This window comes from Anneissia japonica, unplaced genomic scaffold, assembly GCF_011630105.1.
Source record: "Anneissia japonica isolate Jap-2015-1 unplaced genomic scaffold, ASM1163010v1 scaffold2994_len2133135_cov197, whole genome shotgun sequence".
Taxonomy (NCBI): Eukaryota; Metazoa; Echinodermata; class Crinoidea; order Comatulida; family Comatulidae; genus Anneissia; species Anneissia japonica.
Genome location: NW_022728550.1, coordinates 2,009,012 through 2,031,492, shown reverse-complemented (window position 1 = coordinate 2,031,492; position 22,481 = coordinate 2,009,012). Strand labels below are relative to the sequence as shown.

General features: G+C 31.7%; 2 protein-coding genes, 1 non-coding gene and 1 pseudogene across 3 annotated transcripts in view; 2 read left to right on the top strand and 2 right to left on the bottom strand.

Moving 5' to 3' along the window:
* LOC117114268 (lactadherin-like) overlaps positions 1 to 6,195 on the top strand; it is a 16,167-nt gene extending 9,972 nt beyond the window's left edge. The window contains exons 4-7 of the mRNA XM_033257873.1: positions 2,227 to 2,546; positions 3,403 to 3,544; positions 3,978 to 4,053; positions 6,033 to 6,195. Of these exons, the coding sequence (XP_033113764.1) occupies positions 2,227 to 2,546; positions 3,403 to 3,544; positions 3,978 to 4,053; positions 6,033 to 6,195 (701 nt within the window). The remainder of the gene's footprint in view (positions 1 to 2,226; positions 2,547 to 3,402; positions 3,545 to 3,977; positions 4,054 to 6,032) is intronic.
* A 1,382-nt stretch (positions 6,196 to 7,577) lies between these two features.
* Trnat-ugu lies at positions 7,578 to 7,650 on the top strand. The gene has a single exon. It is a non-coding gene; the product is annotated as a tRNA-Thr (tRNA).
* Positions 7,651 to 13,609: 5,959 nt separating this feature from the next.
* On the bottom strand, positions 13,610 to 18,435 carry LOC117114327 (adhesion G protein-coupled receptor L4-like). Its single transcript, XM_033257973.1, has 7 exons — positions 18,362 to 18,435; positions 18,004 to 18,115; positions 16,626 to 16,843; positions 16,037 to 16,103; positions 15,088 to 15,188; positions 14,476 to 14,644; positions 13,610 to 14,016 (listed from the first exon to the last, which is right to left on the bottom strand). Exons 1-7 carry the CDS (start codon positions 18,433 to 18,435, stop codon positions 13,903 to 13,905), a joined length of 855 nt encoding a protein of 284 aa, XP_033113864.1. The 3' UTR covers positions 13,610 to 13,902.
* A 1,386-nt stretch (positions 18,436 to 19,821) lies between these two features.
* Positions 19,822 to 22,481, bottom strand: part of LOC117114267 — a 15,199-nt pseudogene continuing 12,539 nt past the window's right edge.

Genomic DNA, 22,481 nt, shown 5'->3' with positions numbered 1-22,481 from the left:
TCGGCTCTTAAGGGGAAACTCTTTTGTCTATGATTTCCCCTTAACGTCGCTTTAGTTTCCCCTTAGCGACACTACTTTCGCCTTATGGTACTGTTTTTAACCACTTCATTGTTTTAGTTTCCCCCTATAGATATATGTATATATAAATGAAAAAATAAAAAACAACATTTATTATAATGTAATTTTATTAACCCTCCCTTGCGTAAGCCTAGAAGGCTAACAATATGTTGGACTCAACCTATTACAAGTCTTTTTGTCAGATTCCAAAGTGTTCAATAACGAACAAAACTCGTCAGGAAGCTGCATTAGATGCGCTGTGGAGTGTGTGATGGCGGTAGAATACAAGTGTTTTAAATATGGTGGAGAGTCCCTCTATATTACTTGCAGTAACAGTGGAAATGTTGATACCTTTAAGTTTGTTTGGAATGGGCCTTTCCACTATGTCCCTTGGATATTGTTGCTAAGGTCTCATCAAGAGTAAACGTTCATGTGTTTATCGGGCATGCGCTTTTGTTGTGCCCTGTTCTGATTGATTGGGTGCCCAGTTTGATCATCCAAAAATGCCAATTATTAAAATTAGATTATGTGTCCTTTGTATTTTGTTTCAGCAAACAAACCGATGAATTCTTGAATAATGTGTGTCGTTAGTTTAATATGAATTCGTTCATTATTTGTAACTGAAGCCTTAAAGCGGATCGTCTTTATAATTTCAATCTAAGCAATATGAATTAATGAAATTGAATATAAATTCAACGGTATATTGGTAAAATGATTTTGTATATTGGAAAAACGTAAACGTAAAATGAAATTATTTTGTACAAGAAAATTGAGCTTCAGAAAAAAGAAAACTTCAATATAGAAAGGATATTGGTGAACTCGTTGATAACAATTTGAAGTATAAAGAAAAATATTTCTACTTTGTAAAAACCATCAGAACTGCTAATTACAATTATTCGGACAGAACACTAGCAAAACAATGGCTCGAGTCCTGTTAAAACTGTAGGACTCAAAAATTCCATCGGGATTGAACAGTTCAACAAAAAAAAAAATACGAGCCGGTAAGAGCGCATTATATAAAATCAGACTAATTTTTAGATATTTCGAAAGCCAATAAAATATCGATTGGTAGTATAATTTATATAAATTAAATGATTAATTCTATGCAGTGTTAGAGCCCTTGGAATATAATACGGCAAAAAGCAAGAGTTTACGTTGTAAAGCACTCGTGTATCTGCCGATTGTTTATAACACCTAGTGTACTTCTGATTATCATAGTCTTGTATGTAATATAATTGCAAACATTTTTTTTAGCTTATATAACTTTATTGAATTGCTATAAGAATTTTTGGAGGCAAACCACCCCCTCCCCTATAAAAAAAAAAGCAGCTATTTTTTATCGTTTTTCTTTATCCACAGATACGCGTAGCGTTAATTTACTTAAAATAAACCATATTTAAAAACATAGAGCCAAAAAAAAAAATAATAATAATGGTGTGGTTTTCAATATTTCATTGTATATTACTAGTAATACTAGTAGTAGCCTAATATTTATTAATTTTTCATAATCATAATCAAATGAAATATACAAAGACTTTGATTCACTTTTAAATTATAAACAATAGTAATAATGGGACAAAGTTCAACGTCCAAAATGGAATGTTCCCTCAGAAAGGCCTGTATAAACTTGGATTTCTAATTTAATAATATAAAGATTCAGATTAATACCGTATGCGGAGCAGCAGGGGTGGCGCCAAGATTTGCCAGACGGTAGAGGGGGCGAGGTCCCCGACTGGGGGATGCCCAGAGGAAGGTTCAGATTTCCGACAAAAGCAAAGTTTCGAAAGTGGTCCTGGGGCGAAGCCCCCGAAACTGCAGACAATTTAGGGGTTTCAAGGCTTATTTGATCGATTTTAGAGTCTATATGTAGAAAATCCATATAATGTTATTTTTTTTAAATGAATAATTGTGCTTTTTCTCCCCGACGAGGGGGGCCAGCTTTCCCCAACGGTGGCTATAGCCACCTCGGCGGAGCAGTTAACAGAAAACAGGGTATCATATGAAGAATCATAATATACAGTTTGCATAAAATTCAAACTACACCATATATTAGCTTATGGGATTTTCTTTCAATTTTTTTTCAATTTACACTGCATAAAATAAAAAAATTAAAATATCGAAAATTGTCACCAAATGTGTCATACCTAGAATGGTAATATTCTATTTCAGAGTTGTGTATCGATCCTCTTGGTGTTGAAGATGGGACTATTCCCGATGAACAGCTATCCGCTTCAAGTGAAAGTTCTAATAGGTGTGGGGCACATCATGGACGACTGAACACAGAAGCAGAAGCAGGAGCATGGTGTTCAAAAACCAGCGACCAATACCAGTGGATTCAAGTTGACCTCGGTAAACTGCATAAGGTACAAGGAGTAATCACACAAGGCCGCAACGAACATTCCTTACAATGGGTGACGTCTTATGAAATTTTTTACAGTGTCGATGGTAACCTGTTTCAACCAATCAGGAAATCAGATTGTCAAGTAACTGTAAGTGTCAATAAAAGTGTTTTTCCAAATATATTTACATATATTATTTTTTTCTTTTTTATTGAGAGTAATTACTTGTATGTTATATCAAAATAATATCCTAAAAATTAAAATTTGAAAAGTAACAAGAAAATAAATAAATAAATAAATAAATAGATAGCTAGATAGATAGATAGATAGATAGACAGACCGACAGACAGACAGACAGACAGACAGACAGACAGACAAACAAACAAACAAACAAACAAATAAATAAATAAATAAATAAATAAAATAATAATATTGTGACATTTATATCTGCTATTTCGTTTTCTTTTGTACAGTATATAATGTTTTATATTTGTCATTCTGTTTTTTTGCAAGTTGTCTGTTACAGGTTTTGGGAAATATCGTGTATTCAAAAATGTCTATATATTTGAAGACAAATATAGTTTCTTGGATCTTGTATTTGTTTAGAACTTAAAGTTTACCTTTAGATTATGTGATAAAATTTTGTTGGAAAACATTTTCTCTGAACCTTTCTTCGAGCAATTTGTCCGTATTCATCCATCTGACTAGTAAACATACAGATTTATATAAGGCCTGTTATCATCATATATATATATATATATATATATATATATAATTTTTTTTTTTTTTTTTTTTTTTTTTTTTTTTTTTTATTTAGTTGCTCCGATGGTTTTGTTTTATACTATTTCATTTTTATGGGGTAGGGCTCCTGACAATGGGAACCCTGAACCTTAAGGCCCCGGTTCTTCGAAGCGCATGCTGAACCACAGGTAGTTACACCTCTGGTTATATTCGAATAATGTGCTGAGAACGCAATGTTAATCATAAGATTATGTGATATTTATAGAGGTTTGTTGGAAATTCAGATCAAGACACTAACGTGACAAACATATTCCCTGACCCTGTCTACGCCCAATTCGTCCGTATTCATCCAGTTGACTGGCATCGCCATATAAGTTTACGATTTGAGGTTCTTGGATGCTCAAAAGGTAAATAAAAATAATATACCAATTAGATTTAAATTAACAATTGAGTAGTAATAATGGTAATGACAATGATAATGATAATAAATGTCTGTTTATATTTCCATAGAAAACAATAAAAAGCTAAAAATATTAAATTGTTCATAAATATACATAATATAAAAATAAGAGAAGTATTTAACACTGGCACGATTCTATAACGAATTATTGTGTATGCGATAAAACACATTTAACAAATCAATTCAAATAATGTCATATTCATGGAAAAACGATACAATCGTCGTTACTACATCGGTTTTATCGTCTTTCCATAATTATGGCGCCATTTCAACATTTGTCATAATATTTTGTTATTATAATTACGATAAATCGTTATCGAATCGTCCTAGTGTAAAGACTCTCATATTTCTTTTGTTTTCTATGAACAATTGCTTTTTAGCATTTTATCGTTATCGTTGCATGTATAAACAGGTCTTAATGACAACTATTGCATTATATTGTGATTATAATTTACGGTAAATGATGTTAAAATTATTGATCATGAACACTAATGAATTATTAAAATGAAAAAGTATTATTCAAATGTTAATATGTCTTAAACGTTTATTACAATATATTCAATTGTCTTTCGTCTGAATCACAGCTTGTTTTGGTAATCAGACGTTAAGAATTAGTTTTAAAAAATCGATATGAAGAAGACAGTCTTACAGTATAAGTAGGCCTAATTGTATCTACTATACCACTGTAAATTTGTTTTGTGTAGGTCCAGTGTGCTCAGAGTTGGGTGGACGCTCCACTTATTACAAGTCTTTTCTTCGCAATCCACAATGTTCTGTAACGACCAAAAACTCGAAAAGAAGTTGCATTAGATGCGCTGTGAAATGCATGAGGGCGCTAGGATGCAAGTATTTTAAGTACGATGGAGAATGCCACAATTATACCTGCAGTAACAATGACTATTTTGTTGCCTTTCAGTATAATGGTTAAAATTGGCTTTTCCCTTGGATACTGTTGCTAGGATTTGAAAGATTTAATCGTACGCGTGTTCATGGATATACGTATATCTGCCTTGTCCTTATTAGTCAGTCGCTAACTTTGATCATTCCAGAAATGTTTATTAAATTTCTTAGATAATGCATGCTTTGTATTTGTTGCAACAATCATCATTCTTTAAAAACCGATGAAGTCTTGACTAAATGAAACTGTGTGTGTAGTAATTTTAGTACAGATTTGTTCATTATTTTTATTGGATCTCATAAAGTGGTTCGTGTTTGTAATTTGTACTGGATGATTTTGGTATTAAGCAAAAGTATAGGACTTTCTTAGTCAGAGCTAACGCTTTATGTAGGACATCTTCAAAGTGTTCCGCAGAAATTAAATGTTTATTATTTAGGCCATAATTATTGCGTAAACGGTTCCTCTATGACTATGTAAATTAATTTAGTGACGCTCTATCAGCAGTACTTAGTCATAATTACCTTTGAGTCATTAGAAAAGAACTACTAATATTTATTTAATGTTGGAGCCTGTGACTTTATTCAATAACATCCCTTCATGCTATGAAGTTTGCATAAAATATACACAATTTTGTGAGCAGATTTTGTGCTGGAAACTGTATAATCAAATCCATTGTTCACTGTGCTCTTCCTCCCTCATTAATTGGCGATGGTGTAAACTAATTTATTTGTACTGTAATTTGAAATTTTCTTGTTAATTGTGGGGAATATAAAGTATACATATGCCCTCTTCTATTAATTTATAGGCCTACTTTTTTATATAATGCTATTTATATATGCACTAAAGCGATAAATGGATAATTTTATTCTTAGTAATATGTATTTTATTCAACATAGTAACGGTTTGAATGAATGTATTTAATGTAGATGTAATTGAAGTTTTTTGTAAATTGAAAATGTAATTTTTTTAATATAAACGTGAAAATAGAATTATTTTGCAAAACATAACATGTCATAGATTACAATGCTATGCTCCGGCACTTAAATATTGTGGCTAAGGTTCAACAAAACGACAACATGAAACATGCAAAAACACGTGCGTTTATTGACAACGTCGTGTTTGTAAGGCACGTTCGTATTCCTGGCCCTAATTGGTCGGTTGGTAAGAATAGGTTACATTCCGGAAATGTCCATTTTGTAAACAATAGAATTATTATAATGTTGGTGTAGGTATACTTGGTGAAGAGCAAGTAGGATTTAGAAACGGTTACTCCACTAATGATAATATATTTGTACTGCGTTCTATAATTGAATTATACTTAAAGAAACATAAGTGGTTGTATTGCACTTTTATCTATTACAGCTTAGTGTTTGACCTGGTCGACCGATTTTCTCTATAGAGTAAACTAATATCATGTTATAAAGTCATTAATGTCATTTATAATTTGTCTGCTAACACGAAGTCATGTGTCAAACAGATTGGTGTGATATCCGCTTTTATTTGATATATCTTAATGACTTCGATTTTTTTTTATTAGTCGTTATTATAAAAGTTTGGATCACTTAGCTATTGAATTTAATAATGTCTTAAGTGGAAACAATATAGAATATAATGTTGGTGTAGAGCTTGGTGAAGAGCAAGTAGGATTTATTGACGGTTACTCCACAAATGATAATAGTAATATTTGTAATAGTAATTAATAGTAGAGAAGAGAATGTTAACTTTTTGGATGTGTGTCATTGATTATGAACGAAGTAAACTATCAAACATTACATTTAAGTGTGATCTCATATTTTAACAATCATTAATAACATTATCAGATAAAAAAAAAATGATCTTTGTAGGTGTGAGGATCACGCTACAAATTGTACTCTGTGTAATCGAAATGATACCGGAGATAATTCCATTTTTTATTCGTTTGCCCTACACTAAGGATGTATTAAAATTATTATTACATTAGACCTAACCAAAATAAAATACACCAATTATTTAATACCAGATCAAAAAACAACTGTCGAAACTTGCTCAATATATTCACAAGATATCGTGTTTGTTTGGCTAAAATTTTGTTTTTACTTAGCCTTATTATTGTTATTGTTAACTTCATTAGTCATGCAGTGTAAGCTGACCGATTATTTTGTATGTTCACATGAGAAAGAATGTTCTCTAATACACCAAAATAGGTCGAATAAGAAATAAAGTTTTTGTCATTTGTCACTGTCATCTATCTTGTTGATAGTTATTTAAAATTTTGAAGAGCATGTAAATAATATTTATAATTGGTAAAACAGGAAGCATTGAAATTACATAGAAACATCTCAAACCGAACATCAAAAGTTATAACCCCGCGGTACCACCGTTTTCTATTACATAATCAACTGATAAACAAGTTACAACTAATTATGATGAAGTAAACTGTCCCGTTGGAGGCATTTTATTACACAATGACTTTTATAGGACTTTATTCGTTGAAAAGCTACAGGGTAGCCTACGATGTTCCATCATGTCCTTATTTAACACTGTATATGTACCTTTGATGATTTATATTATATTTATTCAGCAGTGTTAACGGCTAACTTTCTTCAATATCATATACAATATACGGCAGTATTTATTTCTAGCCGTTTCTCCAGATATTTATCTGGCCGAACGCCCTCTTGAGGCGCACCATTGTGTAATACAATGTTGCCGACAGTTATTTGGACCTGTTCAACCATGAAGCCTTCGTGGTTTAGTGGTTATGACGCTCGCCTTGTCAGCGAGAGGTCGCAGGTTCGAATCCCGTCGGAGGAATTTTATTACACAATGACTTTTATAGGACTTTATTCGTTAAAAAGCTACAGGGTAGTCTACGATGTTCCATCATGTCCTTATTTAACACTGTATATGTACCGTTGATGATTTATTTTATATTTATTCAGCAGTATTAACGGCTAACTTTCTTCAATATCATATACAATATACGACAGTATTTATTTCTAGCCGTTTCTCCAGATAATTAATCTGGCCGAACGCCCTCTTGAGGCGCACCATTGTGTAATACAATGTTGCCGACGGTTATTTGGACCTATTCAAGCATGAAGCCTTCGTGGTCTAGTGGTTATGACGCTCGCCTTGTCAGCGAGAGGTCGCAGGTTCGAATCCCGTCGGAGGCATTTTATTACACAATGACTTTTATAGGAATTTATTCGTTGAAAAGCTACAGGGTAGCCCACGATGTTCCATCATGTCCTTATTTAACACTGTATTTGTACCTTCGATGATTTATATTATATTTATTCAGCAATGTTAACGGCTGACTTTCTTCAATATATATACATATATATATGATACTGAAGGATGTTAGCCGTTAACACTGTCGGATAAATATAATATAAATCACCAAAGATACATATACAGTGTTTAATAGGGACATGATTGAACATCGTAGTCTACCCATGGTGAACAAATATGATAAAATAGTTAAAATAAAATAAATCAGTGAAAACTATTTTTTATACTTCCATCTGGTTTTGATCATTTTAAATGAGCTATTTAATTTTTTAATTGAGCAAAGAGCCTTACAGTAACATTACGTAACTTTAATAACTTAAAATAATATTTTATGTTATTAATGTTTTTAAATAATAATAATAATAATAATAATAATAATAGTAATAATAATAATAATAATAATAATAATACTAATAATAATAATAATAATAATAATAGTGTTTTCATGATAATAATGTTTTAGATAATTATAATTATAATAATAATGATAATTATAATAATAAGGCAGGCCTACCCTAGGCCTAGGCTAGATAGAGAACTATTCTAAGGATTTAGTTACTCTTCATGCAAGCTGAAATCCCCATCATCCTGATCATTAACTGTTTCAGTGGCAATAAGACGATTGGTCAAAGATCTTATAAACACAAAATAGCGTTCTCCGCGATTTACGCGTAACAAATAGAAGCGTCGGTCAAGGTTCAAAAGTTTCCAATTTAGCAAGAGGGCGCTATTCATGCGCTATTATACCAAAGAGAAAAAGTAATCAGTTTTGGAAGAGGGCGTCCTATCTGTTGCCATGGATCTGAGATGGTTCCTGTTCTGCTGTTCACAGGATGGATACCCTAAAGGTAAAGTCGCTCGCTGTACGGTATGGTCAGAGCGGTCAAGGGTCAATAGTTTCCAATTTAGCAAGAGGGCGCCATTCATGCCTTATTACAGAATTTGCACGCGTAAATCGCGGAGAACGCTATCTTGTGTTTATAAGATCTTTGCGATTGGTGGATGCATTTAGCTACTTGACGCCAACATTAGCTATCATTATTTTGTTGCTATCTTCAATGACCATTTAATGCAGTTTTTATTCCAAATTCCATCTGATAATAATCAACAATAAAATCTACAGTACTTGGATTGTAATTATGTATGATAAAAAACGCCAACTGTATTTATTATTAATTATCACTGAATTGTATTTATAGTTGTTGCTGCTATGTATACCTTCAGGTACTCGTACGTTCATGTATCAATGTCTCAGTTTAGTCAAATTAACTGTTCTGAGTTATAATATTCCTGCTATATTTTATTTATCATTAGTTTAATGCTGACTGGTTAAATTTTTTCAAGAACTCTCCTCTTTACACTCTAAAACACAACATTAACATCAGGACAAGCATTTGTGAGAAAACTTCATTAAAATTTTGTTCAACACTATAAATATTTGTACAATATACTTTACTTAAAACAAACATTTCATTTGCACTAATATCAACTGAAAATATCTAGATGTTTTTAAACACTGGAACATATCTAAGGACCTTATGACGAGGTGTCAGATTTCCCCGACAAAAGCAAAGTGGGCATGGTCGAGCTTCGATAACAAGGTTCCGAAAGTTGTGCTGGGGGAGAAGGCTTCGAACATTTTGACAATTTAGGGGTTTCAAATGCTTATTTAATCGATTTTATAGTCTACTAATATGTAAAAAATACATATAATGTTTTTTTCTCATCACCGATATTTTTCTCCCCGATGGTGGGGGCGGGGAGCTCTCCCCGACAGTGGGGGGGGGGTGGCCCTCCTCCCTCCCCCCGCTGGCACCATCCTTGTTGAATACTCTTGATTTGTGCCTTTGTTGCCTGAATTTCTGATTGTGTCCCCTGGATACATGAGTGTGTAGATGGACATACTAGTGAAGTGGGATATTGACAAGCTCCTTTTGCATCTTATAAACCGTACCTAGTGGTCGACGTCGTCTTCTGGTTTGTAATGTGTTCCCAGTACAATTCGTCAAGATGCGGGTAACAGTGCCTTCTTCTCTGGAGTATTCTTCTTTACAAAAATGAGCTGCTTGGCGCTGGAATTGTTTCAACGACTTATTATTGTTTATAATGGATGAATCCTATACACTTGAAGCAAACTCTAGAAGAGGTCAGACCATACTCTGTAAGCGGTTACCTTCATATCTTCGCCAAATCTCCGGCGATTTCCTGATGACATTTTGAACTCACTAAATTTCCTAAGTCACATTTACGTTAGAAAAAGAATGAAGCAAGTTTCTTTAGTTGTCTTAAATTTGTACTGAGATAATAATTTTCTTATATTATAATGCAATAATGAAGTAGAGATGAAGTTTGTATAAACTTTGTAGTAAATAATTAATTTAGTTTCATGTATTTGGTAATTACTGCATTATGTGAAAATAGTTAGATCTTGTTATTCCAAGATTCAATGTTAGTATTGATATAAGTTAAGTTGCCATGAATGGAAACGTCATTGAGATTTTTGTCAGAACATTGAAAACATGTTTATGTTTAAATTAAAGGTTAAATAATGGCTTTCGAGTAATTAAGTTTACATCAGATTAAACGATAAACATCATCTTTAGTACTTTAATTTATAGCATTGTGTACCGATATAATGTAGAAATATTGTATTAGAATGTCTTTCAATTAATTAAATTGGTATAAATTTAAACTTTATCACCTTCAATCAGTAACTTTAAAATTAAAATATTTGTAAGATTAAAATATTATAGTGAATATAAATTATATAGTATAGATCGGTTTTATATTGAATTTTAATGGAAATAAGCCTTCAGGCTTTATTGGGGTTTTGGTGGCCTATCATTTTCTTTTCTTTACCAATGTTTCGATGTAATTGTTTCAGCAAATATTTTCCCAATAAAGTCAAATCAAATCAATAAATATGTGTGGATATTGTTTGTGTTGGAACCAGTAGTAAGAACCTTTACCAAAATACTCATGGAACCAATGGTATGAATGATATCTTTTTTTGCTGTATATAACCGATATGAGTGTTACATTGTTAAAGTAAAAAGCATGTAAACGATATACATATAAAATGTTTTAAACCGGGTAGTTTTTGTTAGTATTAATCTCACGAAATTGGTAGTTGACGTTATTTATAACAGAGTTAACATTGATTAGAGTAGTACAAGTTATTGATAATGAATGGTTTGGTTCTGATGCTATATCATTGTATCTGGAGTGAGCCTTAATATTAATTTATCGTCTTTTGATATCGAAATTTAACAATTTATATTTTCAAACTTGGAATTTTGGTGTATCAAAAGATCAAGATAATTATACTTATAATATTATATCCTAGAACTAGTTGTAAACGTGGTATCTTGTATTATAATATATAAGGAATGATTATTAGGCCTATATATATGTATGTATACATATATATATATATATATATATATATATAATTATAATAATAATAATAATAAGGTAAGAACTTATATAGCGCCATTTAAAAAACCGAAGTAATTATCAGTGGCGCTTATATACATTTATATAATTGAAATCGTGATTCATTATACAATAATCCATTGAATCCGGTAGTGAATGTTAGTTATGATATAGTGTAATGTAACCGGAAATTAACGTTATGTCAGAACTTTTTAATTAAAAAAATTGTTATATGAATTTTATCGTGTTTTATGCATACTATTCATTTCGTAATAGAGTAATTTAACTATGACAGTAGTATTAGGCAGTTGTGACAATTATCAACATAGATTGATTAATATTTGTAAATCTGAGCATGACAAATTAAAAGCGGTATTACAAACGAAGCGGTCCTGTGATCATAAAGTAATGAACAATGAATTTAAAAAACTACGAAACATAAAAGTTATAATAATCATTAATTACACTTAAGATTGGATATATATGTATATATATATATATATATCCTATACATATATATGTATGTATATATATGTATGTGTGTGTGTGTGGTGTGTGTATTTCCATGTAAAACTTCAATAAAAGAATATTTATTTTTTAATATAATAATAATAATTGTCAACAGGTATAGCGCATATTGTATGCGCTTTACATTATTACCCTGCTCACTGGATCAAGCACATGGAACAACATTCATGCCCCATAATGTTGCAGCTGTAATCAGCGCATGGTTGTGTTTGAACCTACCAGGTACCCACTTGTACTTCTGGGTGAAGAGAGACAACCGTAGATAAAGTGCCTTGCCCAAGGACACAAGCGACTTGCACAGCGAGAGTTTCGAACCCTAGATCTCACGATTGGGAGTCCAAGCCACAACCGATGCGCCAACCACTTCTCTTTTAACAACTAATTGAATAAATAGACCACGTTTCCACGTTTGCGAAGTCCTAATTACAGCCTATATATAACAATATTTGTGTGGTGTGGCGACACTGTGATCACTATGTGGAGACAATGTGACCTTTGTTGAGTGTCACTGTGTTAACCCTGTGATCACTATGTGGAGACAATGTGACCTTTGTTGAGTGTCACTGTGTTAACCCTGTGATCACTGCGCTTACTCTGTTGACTTTAAGATCATGACTATCTGGTGATACTGTGATAATCGAACCAGCCAATCAATCAACAAGCCAATTAACCAATTAATCAATCAATCAATCAACAAGCCAATCATCCAACCAGCCAGTCTGCAAATAAAAGTAAACCCCACTCTAAAAGCAACTGCTGCTATACACCTGGGTGTTTTATTTATAATTAAAGAAATGGATCTCAGGGTTGTGAGTGTTGGTGGGTGTTGAGGGAGGTCCGGACGCAGTAGCAGTAGCAGCAGCAGCAGCAGTAGCAGAAGCAGTAGTAGTTATAGCAGCAATACTATTAGCAGTAGTAGTAGTAGCAGTAGTAGTAGTAGTAGTGATAGTAGTAGTAGTAGTGTTAGTAGTAATGGTAGTAGTAGTAGTAGTATATGTGTATGTATGTTTATACACATATATATACATATATACACATACTGTACATATATACATATATATATATATACATACATATATATACATATATACACATATATATATATACATATATATAAATATATATATACATATATATATATATATACATATATACATATATATATATAGGCCTATATATATATACATATATATACATATACATATATACATATATATATACATAATTATATACATATATACATATACACATATACATATATACATATATATACATATACATATATATATATAATTATATACATATATACATATACACATATACATATATACATATATATACATATACATATATATACATAATTATATACATATATACATATACACATATACATATATACATATATATACATATACATATATATATACATATAAACATATACATACATCAAGATCTGACGTCAGCAAGAAGTTATTTAGCCTTTCTCAAACAAAGCTGCATGTTGAACTAACAAACAAAGACAAATGATATACGTAATTATAATGCGCCTTTGGAAAAACATATTTCTTCAGAATGAAATACTTTTATGCAACAAATTCCATTCACTCCCCTAACTGTCCACTTATATCATAAACCTCTACATAAATATCTTCATAATTACAGTACAAAATATTTCAAAAAGTTACGTACACAACAAACCTTACAACAACCATATTTCCTTTAATATCACTGTACATGACATCACACCTTTCCTAACTGTTAAGTGAACATAACAAAAAAGGTTTATGATGATGCATACAACTACTATAACTTTAAACGTTTTTCTTTATGCTCAATACACATAACAACACTCCACACAACCTCTACCCACCGACAGCACTTAAACATTGCCAGCTATTGGCAAGTGGGCTATTGCATCATTGATGCTCTCGTTTATATACATATTCTAATGATTTTAAATAACATTCGGATTGCCAGCCTAAACTATATTTTCAGTAAACACTTCGAGATACTACGTGCTTATATCAGCCTGCAGTCCTAGAAAAACGAATTCGGTCTGCTTCTAAGATCGCGTCGTCTGCTAACAAATAAGTTTAATTGCAAATTGAGGGCGCGCTCATTCTTAACAAGGTAATGCATTAGCAGAAACCACAGTGCAGGATGTCTAGCATTCATATGTCTTCAGTCGTGATGAGCCCGGCGTTACATTTGGAACGTTTTACAGTTTCGATATTTTTATCTTGTGTTACCCGATTCCTGAAGCTCTTCTTCAATGCTTTCCGCACCTGCAATATGATTTATTATTTGATTATTTGTATCGTTTGAATTTTACCATCGAGCATAGAATTTCAAACGCACGGTCTGGCTGTCAAGGTATCCATAAAACGGAATTCTATCTCGAAATGTACTATAAAGTAAAATGCGTTCGTATTGAACGTGTACTTCGTCTATAGAACGTATGTTCGAGTTTAGATCTCTTCGAATTCTAATAAACCAACTGCGCATGCCCATATCCAAGGTCAATCAAGGTCAATCAACATAAACCTATGTCGTGTGTCTGATGTTTACATCTTGATATGGGCATGCGCAGTTCAGAACACGAAATAGCTTATAAAGTGCCTTTATTATTTCGCTTTTCGTGTCATCGCGTGAATTCAGAATAAGGATATTCGGACCTCTTACATTGCCATACAATTTTATTTTACACACACAATAAGATATTCTATAAAGCAATGCACACCCACCTCTTCGCTAAAGACGCATTGTGAGAGCCATATAAAGAGTCCTTGCATCGAGTTTAAGATAACGAATATTTGTTCAAAGGTTTTTGAATCACTGAACACGATGATCACTCCAAAAATCCACGAAAGTCCAACAGTTGGTAGAAGGAGCAATATTCCACCAAAAAGAGTTCTATAAAAAGGGTATTGTGAAGTTATTAATTTAATAATTACAAATTTAAATTTCTACTCGTGTCATACAATAGTTGACTGGTTCAACGACTATCAGGCAGTAATATCATTTCGTTTGCAGATAACGCTCAAAACCAGGCTATGGAGGGTAAAAATTTACATGATTTTTTCTAAGTCATAAAACTGGTGTTTTACCAAAACCTCGTGAATGGTTAATGAGATGCCAAATTTTTAATAATAAAAACTGGGGGTGAGGGTATGATGGAAAAAAGGGTGATTACGTGCCATTTCCCACCATTTTTTAAATGTTTAAAAATCTGTATATCATTAAACATTTGTTATCCAACAACATTGTTGTGTCTTATAAGTTACATTTAGTAGTACAACATTTCCCCCTCCAGAACCCGGCTTTACACTATACTAAAAATGAGATGACTTTCTAACCTGATTCTTTTGAGTTTTTGCAACTCGTCTTCACTTTGGTTCGGTAGCTGATGTTTCTTAAATGCTGCATACCCTATAACTAACAACTGTACGGCGACCACCTACGAAAGTGAGTGTTTTGTATGTTCTGGTGTTATTTACAGTACACGAATGACATTGTTACAAATATATCTAAGGGTAATTTTTAATTTGAAATATTTAATCTTGTTTGTGTCCTTCCATGTCTATCGGTTCTATTGTGTATTTTGTGTAATTCAATTCAATTCAATTCAATGGATATCATTTTCGTAACGGTGGCACAGTTGGACAATACCCAACGGTGCATCCAAATACGAGAAAAAATATACACTTAAAGTAGGAGTAAATTAAACTAAATGTATATGCAAAGTAAAATTTATCAACATGGCATGTAGGCCTATGTGGTACGGTAGTCTTACAGTACCGCATTATTTACAGAGTTGCAGTATGGATTGTAAGTTAATATAGAGCTAGAACTAATAGACCAAATATGGGTTCATATTTACTACAGTAACACATTTAAAGGGAATAAAAACACTAATTAATAATAAAACTACAGTAATTAAATTTCTACTTTACATTTTACAAGGTATTATAGCAAAATATAGAGCTTAGAACTAACTGGTCATAAAGGTTCATATTAACAGATTAAAAGGAAATACAAAAACTAATTAAAGTGTAACGGGTGGTAATGTGGCCATGGATTTATATATTTCAGATCTTAATTTCCATGCGCCTTCGAGAAATACCTTACAATAATTATCAAATATTTCTGCTAATTTATGGTTACCAAATTGGTCATAAAGATTATCGAGAAATAACTGATGTTTATAATCTAACGATCTGGTTATAAAGTATTCCCAAAATTCGCCTAATCCCTAGTGTAATATTGTGTCATTAGGTATAATAAGTGTAAACTGAGTTACATTACCAAAACAGTAAGGCACACTGGAAAAATAAAAACCCAGATGGCACCTGATTTAGTATTCAACCAACACCTAATTTAAAAAGAATGAATACCAGTAAAGTAACAAATTCGTGTTTTTTACGTCAAGCACTCGCAATGAACATAATTTAATATGATCAATCAATATACTGTAGGTGGGAATGAAAGGTTTGACAGGGTTTCTTATTTTTTTTTCTTGATTTCAGAAACAATTAACATCCAGCAGCAATTACATACCAATTACTTGATGCCTTAACATTCCGGCATATATCAACAGAAAGCACAACAAAATTTGGAACCTTCGATTTTCATGATAAGGATTTCCATGGTTTTTTTTTTTGTTGTTTTTTTTTTAAGATGAGGATTTAACTACCTGCTGAATATATATTTAATCACCGTTTGTGCATTGTGCATGCTTCCTGAACAAAGCAAATAGCTGTATAAGTTTACATGGGTTTACATGTAGGCGTATAGCTAAATACACTAACAAGTATAAAGTATACGCAATTGAACTGATAAAGCTCAGAGCTTACAAAATATAAAGAGTGCCAAAGTAATTAAAGATTTAAATTACTGATTAGATGCATAGTTCTCTCTTGTTATACCAGCAGTCACCCCAACGACAATGATGGGTCCAATCCAACCAACATATCGACTATTCGAGAAGCGCCTTCTATGATCAGCAAACGGATGTATAACTTTCATGTATAAATCACTTGACATAAACAACATCCACCAAAAAGCTGCCAAGAGACTGTAGTGTAGGCATCCAGCAAAAATACTGCAAGTGATCTATTAATGATTAAAGTATGTGGTATTATCAAATATCCCTTTTATTCAATAAGATATAAAAAAAATAAACATTATGATAGTTGCTAAGCAGTAGAACACATTGGAGGCATTGTATCAGAATCAACAACGTCTGATATGCTGACGGTACGGTATTTCTTGAGAATGAATGTCGCAAAAGGAATGGCGCAACATAGAAAAGAATGGAAATTCATGACAGCCGATCTGCTTCGATTGGAGGACGCCAACAGCTAACAGGTAACAGTTGATAAAAAAAAACACACACACATTAGGAAAATTAGGATAACGTTATGAAAATGAATGACAAAGGAGAGGACAGACCCCAAGCAGATTACAAAAATAACAAAAACCAAAACAAAACATAAACATAGAAAGGAAAAGAAACAGAAGACAAAACATTAGAGGTAGAGGCGCACGTATTATTTGTATGACGTGTTAATCGTATATGGGGCTCAAATCTCTTATTATTATTATTATTATTATTATTATTATTATTATTATTATTATTATTATTATTATTATTATTATTATTATTATTATTATTATTATTATTAATAATATTATTATTATTATTATTATTATTATTATTATACTTTTTTATTATTTGTCCATCTATAGCATACTTAAAATATTTATATCATTATATTTCTTTATTTGGTATAACATTGGGAGAGTAGGTACGCGGTCGATCCGCTCGAGCAAGCTTGACCTAGGAAAACAAATCGGTCGAACGATCCGCTCGATTTGGCTTTGTGAGATGCGACCGATACATTTATAAATACCTTTCTAAAGTGTACATTTTACTACAGACAGACGCACAGCCCGATACGCAGACAGACAGACAGACCCACAAACAGACAGAGATAGACGCGCGCTATTACAATACCCTCGCCTCCTCCTCCTTTGGATTCGGGTTCGGAGACGAAGGTATTGAAAAAAATGTCATTCTATAAGAAATACTGCACTTTAAAAAGAAATCAAATTCTCAAAAGAGAATGCTCAGAGGGAAAACATTATAACAATTATCTAGGATAAAATAATGAAAGTAAATGAAAAGAAGAAATTACAAACGAAAAAGGGCAAAGAAGGGAAAAGAAAACTAAACATTACAATCAAGAAAGAGAATTGCTTGATTGACGTACCGTGGATCTATTTTTCACCTTAACTTCAAGGACCAAAAAGAATAGATTGACACATATTAGAGCGATGACTAAATGCCGCATGATTTTGAAACGATCCGAGTTTCTCAGTTCTCTGAAAAAGAATAAAAATTGACTAGTACTTTGGTGCAGCTAGCGTAGTTACTAACTTTACATTTTTTAAACTGTATAACAATTAGGTATTAGAAGGAGAATGTGTCTAGGTCTAGATCATTCACATTAATTATTGACAAAATATCGAGAAAAGGTATTCAAACAAAACATTGTTTTTATTGCTGGTGTCGACATTACGATTTGATTAAATAACTTTTAAATAAGTTTTTAGTACATGGGTACTTACCTGAAAACACATATGATCACAAGCGTTATCAAGAGAAAAAAACTTGAAATTGAAACTCCTACGTTTGTAAGCATCGATCTAGATGTGTATAAGAGACAGATATATAGTTTTTGTTTCACAAAATTTGTGAGAAGGTTCTGGTTTTTGGTGATATATCGTTGGGCAGAGCGAAGGAGTTTACAAGAAAAATAGTTAGGTGCAAGGCCTTTTAGCCCTTTGAATGCTAGGTTACACTTACATATCTTAATCGTTAACATAAAGAGAACTAGAGCGTCGCACAATCAGTTTTGCCTACCTCCGCCCTGTGCGTAAATAACAGAATTTACGCAAGGCGGGCGAGCGAATCCATTGGTTTCTTCATGCTCGAGGATGGGTTTCAAGGAAATTTTACAGACGCGCGCTTTACAGACGTCAATCAATGTGGTACACACTCGTTGCTTAACTCAAAAAGAGAAAATAAAGTAATATTCGTTTGAAAACAAAAAATCTTTTAATTCGTTTGAAAAAAATTAAAATTAAAAAAATTTTAAAAATTGAAAAAAAATAATTTAAAAAAAGTAAAAATTCAATGAAATAAATATAAAAAGAAGTTTATAGGGTGAAAAAGAACATGGTCTTAAGAACCAATAATAATAATAATAATAATTTTTGTATAGCATTCGTTAACAATGTTTGTCACTGGTATTGGGAGCAGTCACAAAAGTGGGGAAGGACAGACTTCCCCCTGTAGCAAAAGTGGATGGGCCAGTGCTTTCCCGCCCCTACCTTCTCCCTCGCGTCTACTTTCGTTGATATCATCACTGAGTTAAATGATTTTCTATTGTTGTTTCATTCACGTCGAGAAAGTCATGAGGACAGGAGTCAGGACGAAATATTAATAAAATTATGTTCCTATAATACGTCAAATGTGTATGATTTTTATCTTATGAATATATACATTTACATACATTTGAATGGGAACATACGTGCTGCTTATCATTATCATCTTATTAATGCCTACTATAAATTATATATATATATATATATATATATATATGTGTGTGTGTGTGTGTGTGTGTGTGTGTGTGTGTGTGTGTGTGTGTGTAAGAACTGTTAAGAACTTTGAATGTTAAGAACTTTGAATGTTTTAATAATCTCACTTGTGTATTTATATGTAATAATTTTTATACTTTTATAGTAATAAATAAATATAATAATAATAATAATAATATTTTTATACTTGTATAGCGATAAATGAATATAATATAAATTGTAATAATTAAATGATAATCTCAATAGCAATTTCAATGAATTTTTAGAATGATTTCCTGTTTAATGTACTTTTTTTAATTTTTTCTCAATTCAGTTCTGCGAATTGCAATGAAAAAGTTTTAGTTGAATAAAGATACCTTGATATATAATTAAATAACGCAGTGCACTCTTCACAAAAGAGTAGGTGACCGTCGCCCGGTCTACTGGCTAATCACCTGCAGCAGAAGGTCCTCATTGGAAATACCTATTCGGACTTTCGTAGGTTATCCTTTGTGTTTACACGAAATAATCCAATAGCTGTACCTGAGTTAGCTTCATTAGAATGACAAATGACGTCAGATGGTTGCAAATACACGTCACGCCACTTTTGAAGTAATCATCGCCATAGATCGTTTTACAGCCCTCTGTTGACCACACACTTCTAAATAACAGTAAATTATTAGTTGTGTATTGATAGCATTTTTAATTTACAAAAACGTGCACTCATGATTTGTTCAGGGTTATGTCGTACTACACACACTAAACCTTTATTTTACAAATATAATACACTTAATATATTTGATATAAACAAACTACAAACCTATAATTTTATGTATTGATTTATAAGTAATACACTCCCAGTTCATATTACCCTATTATTCCCAACCCAACATTCTGAAATTCCTAACTATCCAACCAGGTTTTCAAAAATCAATATTTCATCAGAAAAATGTATATTTTCTCTCAGAAGAAAAATCAGTATTTTATAATGGACTAAGTTATGGAATTCCCTTGCCCCCTTTTTAAAATCTCTACCCAGTTTATCTGGTCTCGATGTATGGTAATTAAGCCTTCTACCGTATGTATTATAATAGAAACCAGGCTACCTGTTTATGTTTATGTTTTTAGTTTCTGTATTTTAATGGTGGCCACATCTTAAAGTTTCTTTAAACTTATTGTGTTTTCCATCCACATAGATTTTTTTTAATATGTTTGATCATGTGTATTTTTTAGTTATGTACGGAATGTTTTTTTTTTTTTGTTCATTATGTGGAAAATAAATAAATAAATAAATAAATCAGTTTATTTATTTTGTTTTTAATTACGAATGATAAAGGGGAAAAAATGCTTCAATTCAATAGATACATTATTATTAATTTAACGTATTTTTTTCAAAACGTGATTAAAATATTGCTTACTTTGTTGCTCTGGTAATATAATAACGTAGTGCGTTTGTGTTTGTTATTGCGTGTGTATATCCATCCATATCCAGTCATCAGCTGCTGTTATAACAATCATATAACCAAAAATATACTTACGTAGATGTTAGATTATCCTGCGCAAAGTGGCATACTGGTATTTGAATTACGTTATCATACCTTTCGTCTAAATTCTTCAAAAAGACAAAGCTCATTTTATTTTTATTTGTTTTAGTTTTTTTTTTTTTATATTATGTACACCTCATACTGATGACAAAGAAATAAACAAGCTAATTTTTATAACCTGTATACGATGAAATTTTATCATTTTGAATTGCATGTTATTTTTTTTATTTTCAAAATACAATGCATTTTTGTTATAGTACATATTATTAAAGAAGTTCTTTATTATGTTTACCTTAATAACGGGAAAGTTTATCTCACATTTTAGGCTTATTTTTGTTTGATTTTCGTCGAAAATGTTAATGGTCACTATGTCAGATACACTCGGCAACACTCCTCTGTTTAAAAAAAAATGTACTAAATACCTTTTTGCACAAATGTTTTAATTTCTTTTCTATGTTCACATTAGACTGCTATTTTACCATGTTTAAACATAACTTGCAAATTGCGCATAACTTACGCAGAAACAAGAAGTGTGTTCGTTTGAGGAACGATTAGGCTTGCAGAAATTTCAAAGAATTGTTCTATTGAGAAAAACAAAACAGTTTTAGTCTTCAAATTATGTATTGAAAAAAATATGTTTAATTAAGTATATAACATTTTTTTAATTTATTTTCTTTATTTTTATTTTATTTATTTTTTGTTCGAAAGTTTCAAGGAATTGTTCTATTGAAAAAAAAAAGTTTTAGTCTCAAATTATGTATTGAAAAAAAAATCTTTAAATTAAGTATATTACATTTTTTTAATTTATTTTATTAATTTTTATTTTATTTATTTTTTGTTCGGAATGTTTGATATTAATTAGTTAAAGACCAACATAAAACATCTAGTTACATTACTGTTTTTAATGAACTAGATTCATTTTCCCTGAGAATTACTTTCAATAGCAATTCTACGAAGCTAAATATACTAATAATGGACATGCCTCCTATGAATGTAGCATCGGTTGATGTCGAGAATGTGACACTATTCGGTTCAGATGTCAAAGGAATGTTTGTTACTTCCGGTGTTTTTGCTTTCAGAGTGAAACCATCTGCATAGAAATATTGATACAGAAATTAGTCTATACATAATGTTGAGATAATATCAAATTTTGATTTGAACATAATATTATTTAGTTAAATGTAATGAGATCCAATAAAAAGTGTTTATGTTGCTATACATTGTTAGTTATCAATTGCAATCTTCCGATCCGTAATAACCAATCATTTATAAGGCGCCAATTCCAAATTGAATGATTAAAGGTGCGAGCGTTACTACCCCTAGTCAGTGGCGGCGCCAGTGCGGGAGAGGGCAGGTCCCCCGTATCGGTCTGGTCAAGACCGCCCCACTCCCCCCCCACCCCATCGGCCAAAGCTTATCAGGCAGTCGGACAAAAAAAATTAATTAATTTATTAAGTAATCAATCAATCAATCAATCAATCAATCAATCAATCAATCAATCAATCAATCAATCAATCAATCAATCAATCAATCAATCAATCAATCAATCAATCAATCAATCAATC

Bases quoted from the DNA above. Each gene is read 5' to 3' on its own strand.
- LOC117114327 (XM_033257973.1), bottom strand. From the start codon at position 18,435: ATGCTTACAAACGTAGGAGTTTCAATTTCAAGTTTTTTTCTCTTGATA. The intron at 18,116-18,361 runs GTAAGTACCCAT...ATTCTTTTTCAG, and splicing joins GTGATCATATGTGTTTTCAG to AGAACTGAGAAACTCGGATC. The intron at 14,017-14,475 runs GTGGGTGTGCAT...ATCATATTGCAG, and splicing joins AATGCGTCTTTAGCGAAGAG to GTGCGGAAAGCATTGAAGAA.